Genomic DNA, 12,839 nt, shown 5'->3' on the forward strand with positions numbered 1-12,839 from the left:
TGTCTGAAGTGTATGTTTGCAGTTAATAAAACAGCCTTAAATTCTCTAATCCTGATATATATTTTGGATTGTGTTGGCAGAGAAGCATTCCCTGTGAGAAAAAAAACAAAGCTAGCGGCTAGTTAGCTTAGCATAGCATGAAAACTGGAAGCTGGGGCCTTTCAAGGTTATATTTCTATTAAGAAAGATCTTTTTAAAACTCATTAAATTAGGTGGTTGACGCATTAAAAGTAGTAAGTACCTTGTTTCCTCACTTATTTACATCAATTATGTTCAAACCGCTACATAAAAGTATGATATAGGATGATAGGGGCTTGATATGATGAAACTTGTAAGTAAAAGAAACAAAAATTACTTTTTCAAACGTAACTGAACACGTCTCGGTTGATATCTTGTGTTTTTGACTTTTTTTAACTGTCAAGTGATGATATATGATATGTTTTATCAAAGAAGCATGATGCTACTTTCAGTTCCCTGGGGTGGAAATGAAGCTAGTGGCTAGTTAGGTTAGCATAACACAAAAAGTGGAAACTGGGGCCTTTCAGGGCTATATTTGTATTTAAGAAAGAAGCTCTCTAATGAAGTGGTTGAGGCATAAACCCATTAAAAGTACCTTGTTTCCTCACTTATTTATGTCAATTATGTGCAAACTGCTAAGTAAAAATCAAGAAAATGCCCTGAAAATATTAAGTCTTTTGTTTTTTTTAAAACTCTTAAAAGCTGATATATGTTAGGTGTTGTTAACCTTCGGGTTTCAGGCAGACACGGTTGTGAAAATGCTACATGGCGTAGCATGCCGTGCTAAATTGATCCAGTTTAACTCGAACTGTCCCATTCATTCATTCATTCATTCATTCGTTCATTCATTCATTCTTCCCCCATCACAGCAGCTTAAGTGCAGTCAATCAATGTAACAGCTGGAGATAATAAAGCTCAAAAAAAAACACACAAACCGCCCGGTCGATGCTGCGCTTTGAGTGAAAAACCCTCCTTAATCGCTTTCACAGTGGGATTGATCACATTTCCTGTTAAGTACAGAATGTAAATTGGAGATGATGGGCGGGTTTGTCGGCGGATATTGCTCTGAATAACGGGTCTCTGCAGGTACTTGGCCTCTTAAAGACGACCTTTACATTTACAAGCCGTGTGTAAAATTAGCGTCCGGCCTTTTCCAGCCACACACACATGAAAACACTCCCCCCGCTGCTGCTTAAATCCTCCTGACAACCCGCGATTCAGTCACTAAAATCGACCATGTCCGATACGTTTTATTAAACCATAGCAGTATTTACAATGTACAATCACCCAATAAGCTTCAAGACACATTTTAAAAGTGCTATTTTTGAAAAGTGAAGTCTTGCTCTGAATAAATAAGAGTTTCCATTTTTCTGACAACAAATACGACAACGACAAACGACAGTAAAAGCTGCAAATGTGCTCGTCACCAACACAAAAATCAAACGAAACAACGCTGAGGTTTTACTGGAATAACAACACTCTCATCTGCTCATGTTGCAGCAATTTAACAAAAAAAAAAAGGCCTTTTTGAACGGAAACAGCTCCTGACCTGATGCAATGATGAAATGATTTATGTCCCGTGGAAGTAAAAAAAAAAAAAAAGTGGTCTTCTTTTCTGCATTAATCAAATAAAAAGTAACTCCTCAGCATTGAGATGGAGATCCTCGCTGCAGAGTAGATTCCCAAGGACGAGACGATTTTCACAATTTCATGGCGGGAAAAGTGGGAACGTGGGAACGTGGCCGGTCAGCGGCTGATGGGAAGCTGTGGTAGAGAGATGGACGGATGCGTCAAGTGTCCCGGGGCGGTGAGGACGGAGAACGGATGAGCTGCAGGACGGACAAACAGAAAAGAATGAAAGATTAAAACCTGCAACGTGGAACAAAACTAAAGTTTAAAATTTGAAATGAACAAAGATCTGGAGCGAGATAATAATAATAATGAAAAAAAAGGAGAAACATCTGTTTTGTTGTTGCGAACATCTGCAGGAGGGCTGGAGTTTGACCTCCCTCATGAACGACTGACAGGCTCCTCGTTCTTCCAACATGTTGACGTCTTATTCTCAGAACAGCCTGTCATCTGTTTATCACGTTTCTACTCACTCTTCTCTTTCTTTCTTTTTTTTAATGCACGAATAAACATTAATACTTTTTCCCCCTAATTCAGGCCCAAACTCAGGGAGAGATTAACCCGTCGACTCCCACACTAAGAAATACGATTAAATATCGTTCATTTCTAATCTGTGTTAGTCACGTGCACTGCACTACTGAGGATTTTGACATTAAAATGTAATGTTTACAGTATAAATATATAAATACTGAAGCTGTATGATGTATATTCTGTTCAGAAATCTCAAAAAGTATAAAAGCCACAGTTTAGGTATTTGTATATATAATGTGTTCACACATGGGCAGATTTGTGTATCTTACAAACTGAATGACCAGCGACGGTTAGAAAAATGAGAAATTGAGCATTTTATTGTCTCCTACTACAAAGAAGTTAAGCAGGGACCCGCTACCTATTATACTCTATGTGTTCTATATTAAACTAGAGCTATTTATGAATATACATCATTGTCATCTATTCAAATCAGCCATAGATTTTGCGAATCCTCCTCTGACCCGACATTAAAGATCGATGCCCTAAGTTACAGTTTCACATCCTCTAATACCTGTTGTATTCACTAATTTTTATTTATTGCACAAAAGCCGTTTTTTGGTGCAGACTATTTGCAGATTATTTGCACAGCTGCTAAATTCTACTTCATTTACACATCACTGCTTTGCTGAATGTGTTTGTGTTTTCTCTGCAGCGTCGCTCTGTATAATCCTGTGCAATATCTGTTATTATCTGTTTGCATTTCAATACTTTTTGTAGACATGCAAACACTTATATATATTATTTATCTTATTATTTATCTCTTACACTGTCCACTCTTTATTTTTGTTACTTTTCTGCACTATGTTGCTGTTGCAAACTACAATTTCTATTCTATTCTATTCTATTCTATTCTATTCTATTCTACTTTATTCTGCCTGTGACCATCAACCTGTACAACTCTTTGCTCTGTGTGTGTGCATGACCCATATTTATAACCATATTAATACTGATAATGTGCAGTAACTACATATTTCCTTTTATATTATTGGACTCTGCACTCATCGTGTGCAGTAATTTCCCGCTGTTCAGTATCAAATATTCAATGTTATTATAGAGCGACAACTGGGAACAGGTTCACTTATACTTGTACATATTGTTTGATATATTTCTTATATTTCTTTACATTGATGTGTGTGTTCTTACTGTACTAGTCTACTTATTCTTACTTCATCTTATTGCCTACATCACTCTTTGCTCTGAACGCTTGACTCTGAGCAGGAGCTGCTGTAATGAGAAGTAATTTCCCCCTGGGATCAATGAAGTGATTCTGATTCTGATTCTGATTCTGTTGTAAAAAGGCCCAGCGGAGACTCTGCTTCCTGAGACGAGGCCCAAGAAGATAGAGAGCCCCCCCCCCCCCCCCCAGTCACCAGCCTCAGGTTAAACAAACAGACTGAGAAACAGCCGTCACAGCGTTAAACTCCAAACCACGGGCGTCACACTCAATTTAGTTCAGGGCCCGGCCCAATAACACCAGTGTATTAATCTACAGATACATGTTTCCCTTTGCTTCAATGCAAAGAAGACATTTTAATTAACTGCATGATTATAAACCGTGTAAATAACCGGACATCACTTAAGAAAGAAACGTGTCATGTCTGTATAACTCCAGGTCTCAGTGTTATATCCTCAGTTCTTACAGAATAAGTCTTACTTTTACTTTCACTGGAAAAAATGTCTTCAGTGTCACTTGTGCCAGATCAGACCCGAGGGTGGGGGCCGGTTCTGGCCCGCGGGCCGTATATTTGACACCTGTGCTCTAAACAAACCGTGACCACTGGAAAAAGTTGAACATCCAAAAACACTGCGCAGTTTTTCTGTGTTTTTACCCTGTTAGTGGAAACACTGTGAGAGTCATTTATTAGTTTTCTACCCAGTCACATATATATATGGATTTATATTTATTATAATATTATTATATTATATTATATTCTCTAGCTACAACACTTAAATATGAAAGAAGTGCCTCAGTTTCATTGCACAGTGACAATAAAGTGATTCTGATGATTTTAAACATTTTTAGTAACTAAAATTACAACTAAAACTCCTGAATCTTAAACGTCTCTAAACTACAACTTATTAGCAAATAAATAATTATTTACAGACTTTTATTTATTTTATTACCACATAGATTTGACATATATATATAAAATATCTTTATTTTTATGTTCTACAGAGTAAAAGTGAATATAAATATATGTTTATGTGCATGTATGTATATTTTATTGTATATTTTATATATACTTCATATATATATATATCCTTCATAGTATATATTAATATATTTAATATATTTCTGAATTTTCTAAATATATTTTGTATATTTTTAAACATGAATTCCACCTCACTTTACTTATATAGTGTATACGTTTATTTATCTGTCTGCAAACCATTGATGAGAAACGTAGACATATTTATGACTAAAGCAGGTTTAAGTATAAAAATAAATAAACAAAAATTACAACTAGAGTCATAACGGTCTATAAATATATGTATATATCTCTATATATGTGTGTATATGTAGTTTTTTTTAATTTTGTATATTTTATATATATATACTTCATATACATATATTATAAATGTTATGTTTTTCTGCATTTTCTAAATCTATTTTGTATATTATTATACATGCACTTTTTTCTAGTATCTATCTATCTATCTGCAGATGTGTCGTACAATAGGAGCTGGAAGCAGCATGAAATAGAAATATTAGTGCAGTAAATGTTCTTCCAGCTCTGTGTGTGTGTGTGTATATATATATATATATAAATAAACCAGTCCAGTCCGGACGGAGTCGCCCTCTCAGAGGACTCTGGTAGGAGCCGCTCACCGTCCAGGTATCCGTGCAGCGCCAGCAGGTGAGGCCGGTCGGGGCTGCTGAAGGGCGAGTAGTGGATGTCGTCGGGAAGCGACGGCGGCATCCGGGACAGGGGGGCGCTCTGGGAGAAGCTGCTCTGAGGAGGCTGCTTTTTGTGTCGGGCTCGGCAGTTCTGAAACCAAACCTGCAGGAGGTGAAACACACAGGCTGGTTAAGACGGGACGAGTCTTTAAAATGAACTAAATGAGTCTTAAATGAACATTTTATGTCATAATCTAAAGTTTTTTTTTATTGAGAAATATTCTACAAATAATTAAAATCAGTTCATTTCAGGAGAAGAACCAGGTCACAGGTTCAGTTCACTTCAGAAAACTTCTAATTTACAGCTTCCAGCACAATAACACAATCATTAATCTCTCTCTCTCTCTCTCTATATATATATATATATATACTGCTCTCATTTAAGTTACTGTGTGGACGTCTGAGGAAACACACAAACAATCTACAAATAATATGCCAAAAAAATAAAAAATGCACTTAAATTTAGGGATTTGGGAGAATTTAAAACAAATCATGTTCAGAGTCATGAATATTCATGTTCGTGGACAGAGGGAGGTTATAATCAGAGGGAATTTACACTTTAAACAAGGATGTGACGAAATCAGGAACTGAAAACTTGGGAGGAGAAATAAAAAGATGAATTTCACAAAGTATAGAAATAAAGAGGAGGAGAAGGGATGTAAAGCTCTTTAAATATTATTATTATTATTATTATTATTATTATTTAGCAGAGGAGGAAGAAAACCTTTAATAATGACATTAATACTAACAAGTATTTATTATTTATTGGAAGTATTTTAATTTTTCTGTCTTTTGCTTCTTTTTCAGTTAAGATACGATAAAAAAGTTTGTATTTAATGCATCTCTTTTCTTCTGAATGTTCAACATAAAAACTAAACTAATTAAAACAATCAACTCTCAGTTAATCAGTTGCACTAATGGTTTAATCTTGTATAAAACAAGTGTTTAACCCTTTGAGAAATACGATTAATCACGATTAAACATCATTTTTAGTCTAAGTTAACAGGCTGCGCTGCACACTGAGTATTTTGACATGATTCACACGATGTAAATACTGAAGCTGTGTGATGTACATTTGTGTTTATAATGAGTAAAGTTGTGTATCTTGGTTAGAAAACAGGTGCAAAATGAGAAATTAAGCAATTTTATCGTCTACAACTGCAAAAAAAAAAAGATCAACCATGAGTTTCCGATGTCAGTTTAAGGGTTAAACAAGGAAGAGAATGAATAATGAATAATATATAATGAGGCGACAAAGTGCAACCTGCTCATTAAACCTGCATTTATCTCCCTGACGATGGAAAAGCCTCAGATCACAGATCACAGCTGCTCTGACTCCTTCAATCTGTGACCTTTTATTTATCAGCTTCTCTAAGAGACGTTTCTGTTTCTCATTCCTTCATATCCAGCAGAGCTGCAGCTACGACCCCACGATCCTAGCAAAGTATGATGCTTCTATTCTATTTATTTTATTACTATTTCTATTTAATGCGTCTCATAACACAGCTTCTACCTGAATGACTCGTCTGCTCAGTCCCGTCATTTCTGCCAGTTTCTGCAGCGTCTGAGCGTCAGGGTTGTTGTCCTGAGCGAACTGGTTCTGCATCACCTGCGAGGACGGGAAAGAGACGCACAACACGTGAAGCAACACGCTGCCTCAGAGCTAAACACACACACACACACACACAGACACACACAGGGCGGCGTCTACCTGCAGCTGCTCGGCGGTGAACGACGTCCGCGCCCTCTTGGCCGGTTTGGGTTGACAGTCCTGGTCCGAGGGCAGCGCTCCCTCCAGAGTCAGCCCGGTGCCTGCACACACACACACACACACACACACACACACACAACCACACACGCACACACACACACACACACACACACACACACACAGGTTTTCACACGGCCACTAACGAGGACTCGAGGTCACCAGACTGTGAAAGCTGCACAAAACAACATGAAAGCGAACAGCAAATCTTCTGCAGAATCCCGAGTCCAAACAGCTCGTGTGACGCCATTAAAATGTTGTGTTGCCAGCAGCTGCTCGGTCCCGAGTATTTACACCACAGCGGGATACGAATTTCCTCACTTGACGCACGACAGAGGCTGGAAAATGTCAAAAAAAAAACTGCACTGGATGTTTTTGCCTTCGCGCCTTCTGCCTGTTCCAGCTTCGGTTGACCTCTGACCTTTGAGCTTTTCTACTTCAAGAAGCCAAGAAATAAACTGTTTTCCTTTCAACAACCTGCCACCGAGACGCAGCACCTTGGATTTAACGGAGCAACTTTACTGGACGGAAGACTAGCGGCCTTCGTCAGGGTCGTCCTGTGGTCGACTTGTTCTATTTCTTCTTCTGCTGCTACGGTTCACGCAGGAGGAAAATAAACTCGAATGACCCTGATGAAGCCACAAACCGAAACCATCCGGCCTGAAAGAAGGATGCATCCGTAACAGAAACGCTTCGCTTCGGTTTGAATGTCTCAGTGAGTCGGGACGAACGTTTAGCTCCGTCTGTCTTGAATGTGGTCGAAATCAGTTTGTGTTGTCGTGAGTTTGTTGGAAAGTGTCTGCACCAAGGCCTTTTTCTTAACAGATTACTTTACGTTAAGGTTAATCCAGACCAGTTTAGTCCATATAAACACAGACCAAAATAAATACCAGACAACGAGACAATCACAGCAATAAAACGCCACTAAAATTCAGAAGCTAACGAGCTACACAGGAGCCAGGAAGAGAATCTAGTGTCGCTTTGTGAAGGTTCAACTAAGACCTGGATGAACTTCATCTGCAGAACGATCTGCAAACATTTAAACATAAAACTCCTCAGCGCTGAGAAGAAATGCAAAGAAACATCTGTCCTGCACAGTATCCACAAAGCATCATCATAGATTTTTAGTGTTTTCTTTACTGTAACTGCACCACAGGTGACTTATAATTCATCCGTGCACGTATGAACGACATGTGCGTCGGTCAGAAAGTAGACGTGGAGCCGTGGAGTTTGTCTGGTGCAGTGAACTCGGTGTGAGGATCCTTCCGGTGAGTTGTGTTACCGTTCTCCGCCGCCCTGCGCAGGTTGTCCAGCATGATGTCGTAGTGGCTGCGGCACAGCACCCTGCCCTCCACCAGGCCGAACTCCTCCCCGGTCGACAGCTGCCTCTTGCAGGAGAAGCAGGCGAAGCAGGCGAGGTGGTAGACGCTGCCCCGGGCCCTCCTCACCCAGTCGCTGGCAAAAACCTGCCGGCCGCACTGGGCGCACTTGGTCCCGAACCTGCTGTAGAGGAGGAGGAGGAGGAGGAGGAGGAGGAGGAGGAGGAGGAGGAGGAGGAGGAGGTGGAGGAGGAGGAGGAGGAGGAGGAGGACAGGAGCGTCACCGTACAGACCCAACGTTTCCGCAGAGTTTGATCAAGCGTCAGAGCAAAGGAAGGTTCCTGCTCGTCTCAGGTTTTAGAAGAAGCAGAAGAAGAAGAAAGTCGTGTTTATTTGTTCCCACAATCTGTTAAAAACGTGTGGAATTCTCTCCTAGTTTCTCCACCGACAACACACGATAACTGCATCTTTACTTGCTCCAGCACAGACCTGAAACAGATCCACCCTGCACCTATTTATTTACTGGGGGATGATTCTGCATTTCATCCTGTAAAGTCAACGGATCCGGAGCAGAAACCTCCAACTAGGGCACGTTTGTTGTTTCGGTGCAGAGAGATTTTTTTTTGGCCCCGGTTAAGATTGTAAATTCCTGCAAACCTCCAGTAAAATCAAAATAAAACAGAATAAAAAACTAAAGCTGCTTTCATTGCCAGAGGTTTCTGTGGATCTTAGTTGAGAAAGTAACTAATAACGTGGTTAATATTCCTCGTTTATTGGTGCAGGCTTTTCTAATCCAGAGGGACGTTTAGTGAGAAAAATGCTTTTTTCTCTCGCAGTTTCTTCATTTATTCCGCTTTTCCACTTAAAGGACGTGTTTTTTTTAACCGTGACTCCGGAGCTAAATCATGTCGAGAGGCAAAGATCAACTATCTGTAAAAACAACAAGGAAATAAACCGAATTATGCGGAATCATTTATCACCTGCACACATTCATAGTTCAGCCATTTTTAATTCAGGTTTAAAAGGTCGATTTAAATACTGAATCCGAAATATTAATAAAACACAGAATCATAAAAACAAATTTAATATTAGCATTTATTTTAGTTTTAGTTTGTTTTTAAGCAGTGAATGAAATAATAATAATAAAACGCTGGATTCAAGCGCCAGAAAGAGAAAAGAAAATATTAACGATTTAAACGCAGAAAGAAATAAAGTTCAGGTCCTTTTCTTTTCTTTTACTACATTTATTTTATAATAAGAAAGATTTTACAAATCTTTTTAATTTGAACGTTTACAGATTTACTGGAGATTTTATTTTATTTTTTTCGAATAACATGAAAAACAAAACAGAAGAAGAAGCGAATTCTTGAGGTAAAAAAAACAAACATGTGAATTTTCTAAATAAATTAACACTTACCGAAACTTGAATTCTGAATTATTTATTTTAATTTCCATATTTGGCTAATTTAAATAAACCCCCTTTAAAAAAATACGTTAATTAATTGTTGAGTCTTATTTTATATTCATTAGACAATAATTCACATTCATTAGCGACTGACTGCACAATAATACTAATAAAACGTGTGTTTTTAGACACTAAAATCATCTTTAACCAGCTCGATGTTTTCCGAAGAGGAAGAGAACTCTGCTCTTACCTGAAATAATCCAGCTTGCAGTAGATCTCTTTGTTTTTCACGTAGCAGCTGCTGTGTTGGCGCAGAGACGCTCTGCACACGGAACACTCCAAACAGCCCAAGTGCCAGTTCAGGTTGTTGACCTGCGGAGATTTTAAACAAGCAATCACATCCTCAGACTAAAACCCGAGACTAAACTCCATCACCAGGAGCGTTTAACGAGGATTAAAAACCCCCTAAATGTTTCTTTTTAAATCATTTTTCCGTGCACTTTTTCTAAAAAAAAAAAAGTTAAAAATGAGGAGATGTTCGCGTCCGTATCAGGCTGTAAGAAGCAGCTTTTCTCGCCTTGAGCAGGTACCGGTCGTGGATCTCCATCCCGCAGCTGGCGCACTGGTTCTTGGCCGCTGCAGGAGAGCAGAGGCAGGCGGCCTCCGCCGGGCTGGACTCCCCGGACTCCTTCTTCACCTCCGACTTAGACTAAAACACCAAATACACAAGAGTTTCATCGCCTCCTTTTTGTTTGCAATTATTCTAACATTTTCTGTTTTAAAAAAAATATGGATATAACCCTATAGAGAAAACAAATGTAATAATAAAAATATAAAAGTAAAAAAAAAAAATAATAATGATGATTTCCGGTGACTTCACTCTGTTTATTAATTAAATAAATGATTTAACTGCGCTACAGCTACTATCCCAGCTTGAACTCAGTCCAAACATTTTAATCTCAAAATCAAACGTCCCAACACAGAGACTGAAAGTGCAGCATTATATCCGGTCCAGAGCCCAAATTTAAAAAGTGGATAAACGCAGATCTCATGTCTCTCCGCTCCATCTCTGATCAGGAACGCGCGCAGCGTCTCCTCCGCGATTAAACCTGAACCTGCGCCAAATACTTTTTTTTTTTTTTTTTTTTTTTTTTAGAAAGAGCAACTGAAAGACAAAGAAGTGAAAAGGTTGCAAACCGAACTCGCCCAGATGTTTGTGACTCACCATTTTCGGGTCTTGAACGCTGCCTATTTGGAGAGGAGATGGAGCTCGCTTTGCGCATTACGCATATCTGCCCCAACCCACACTATATCCGGTCCAAAACAACGAATAACAGTTTCTCCTGCATTTAAACCCTGGCGACAAAAGAAATTTTGATGCAATTAGAAGAAGAAGAAGAAGAAGAAGAAGAAGAATATATATATATATATATATTTATATATATATTTATGATCGATCATTCCTCTTGTGCGCAATAGGAGGCTGTATTCCCATGCAATCAAACGCAGTGAAAAGAAAGGATGGCACTAAATCTGCAATTAGCAGTGGATTGAAATGCTTCGCTTGATAAGAGGCAACCCGAGTGTCAATTTCATCTGTCAATCAAAAAAAGGCAAACGAGCCACCAAGCTAAGAGAGAGAGAGAGGGGGGCGCATCCTAATTTCAATAGCTGTATAATCGAAAATCGAAAAATCTCCAAAGTGAAGAGGCTCGATTGGAGATCGGTCTATTCATAACAGACAATGTGCAGAAACTGCGGCTGATCTTGAGACATAAAGGAGCTTGATTGTCTCTTTCTCGTGATGGACCCATTTAAGTACTTGAGGCTCCCCCGGGTGATTACAGCTGCATTCATAAACTGCCAAAAAATCTGCGTTTGGGTGGCAATCCGGACTCCGTGTTGTCCTTCACTCGTCGGAATTAACAGGAATGCAAGATTATGTTAATTACCAGCTAGGGTATAAATATTGGATGCGGTAAAATCAGACTGGGTGGCCGATGGGAACGGGAAAAACATACACTTCTTCACACATAGAAAATCTCCCCAAAGCAGCGAGAACATGGTCCAGTGAAAGTTTCTCCGGAGCATCACGGCAGAAACGTGCGGATAATTCCGTGGTGGCGCATGGCTCGTCACCGGCTTCCCCTTCAGTCCGTCCTCGGCGCAGACATAATCCGAACTTCAGGAACTTTGAGTTTGAAACCAGTGGCACCAGCGTCCCTCCCAAAATAACACACTCACTCCCCCAGCACTGCTCCTCTCCCCGCCTCGAACTCCGGGTTTACACCACCCAGTTCAGCCAGACAGGATGTGATGCTGCAGGCTGGACCAGCAGGGCCGGGGGTGCCCTCCTCTCTCACAGGGGAAATGTAGATTTACAAGTGGAATTCTTTAAATAAAAAAAAAAAAGAAAGAAAAGAAGTAAACACCCACCAGTTAACTTGCATGTCTTTGTCTGGAGGTGGTGGCTGCACGTCTGAGGCCGCTGGATTTAAAAAGATGCCTCTTCTTGAATGTTTGCATCCAGGGTTCCCTGAACTTTTTGCACGCCATGAACTCATTCTACCAACTTTCACATCACTCAGAGAATAGATTCTAGATGTTTACTTACATATGCACAGGGGGAAAAAACAGAAATCAACAAATTCTACTACTTTACTTTGCAACTGTCTCCTTACTGTCTCCCTATAAACAACAAGTTGTCCTGTCTTGAGCAGACAGTGGATTTGGATTTGAATGTGCCAGGAGCTAGTGAGTTTTTATTTATTTTATTTATTTATTTATTTTTATTTTGGGCCAGTCCGGTTATTTTTCAATAAAAACAACAACAATGGCAATAAAAACAATAAATATCTGTATCTCCAAGCCTCCTTTTCTCAAAAGCCCCGCCCCCCTTAGTTACTGTTGCTGAGCCCCGCCCCCCTTAGTTACTGTTGCTGAGCCCCGCCCCCCTTAGTTACTGTTGCTAGCCCGTTAAGCTTCTTGAAGCTTCTTGTGTCATGGCGGCGAGAAGTAAAAACCGGGTGAGTGTCAAGTGATTCTTTTTTTTGAAGCAATACCTGCGCGATGTCCTCCAGATCGAGGTAAAATGAGTTACAGAATACAGTGGAGGGATATTTCCGAAACATTAAAATATCTATCGAGGCGAAAACATCCCGGTCAATGACATAGCCTGAGAAACCCCACGACCACTAACGTTACCTGAAATACAATGAGCACAGCCTGAGGAGTAGTTTGTTCACAAAATGCTACGCGAAAGATGAAAAT

The 12,839-nt window shown here is 39.6% G+C and overlaps 1 protein-coding gene across 3 annotated transcripts; it reads right to left on the minus strand.

Moving 5' to 3' along the window:
- Positions 1 to 1,248: 1,248 nt before the first annotated feature.
- On the minus strand, positions 1,249 to 12,039 carry lhx6b (LIM homeobox 6b). 3 transcript variants are annotated; one of them, XM_047592228.1, is made up of 9 exons: positions 11,522 to 12,039; positions 10,795 to 10,925; positions 10,147 to 10,278; positions 9,820 to 9,941; positions 8,128 to 8,345; positions 6,789 to 6,889; positions 6,591 to 6,686; positions 5,009 to 5,180; positions 1,249 to 1,847 (listed from the first exon to the last, which is right to left on the minus strand). In XM_047592228.1, exons 2-9 carry the CDS (start codon positions 10,795 to 10,797, stop codon positions 1,765 to 1,767), a joined length of 927 nt encoding a protein of 308 aa, XP_047448184.1. In that variant the 5' UTR covers positions 10,798 to 10,925; positions 11,522 to 12,039; the 3' UTR covers positions 1,249 to 1,764. The 3 variants fall into 3 exon arrangements, with proteins under 3 accessions (XP_047448184.1, XP_047448183.1, XP_047448181.1); XM_047592227.1 differs by having other exon boundaries at positions 8,128 to 8,348; positions 11,591 to 11,837; XM_047592225.1 differs by having other exon boundaries at positions 8,128 to 8,348; positions 11,522 to 11,837.
- Positions 12,040 to 12,839: the final 800 nt, after the last annotated feature.

This window comes from Mugil cephalus, chromosome 8 (genome assembly GCF_022458985.1).
Source record: "Mugil cephalus isolate CIBA_MC_2020 chromosome 8, CIBA_Mcephalus_1.1, whole genome shotgun sequence".
NCBI lineage: Eukaryota > Metazoa > Chordata > Actinopteri > Mugiliformes > Mugilidae > Mugil > Mugil cephalus.

Bases quoted from the DNA above. Each gene is read 5' to 3' on its own strand.
- lhx6b (XM_047592227.1), bottom strand. The intron at 6,687-6,788 runs GTAGACGCCGCC...CCGTCCTCGCAG, and splicing joins TCACCGCCGAGCAGCTGCAG to GTGATGCAGAACCAGTTCGC. The intron at 1,848-5,008 runs GTGAGCGGCTCC...TCCGTCCTGCAG, and splicing joins GCTGCACGGATACCTGGACG to CTCATCCGTTCTCCGTCCTC.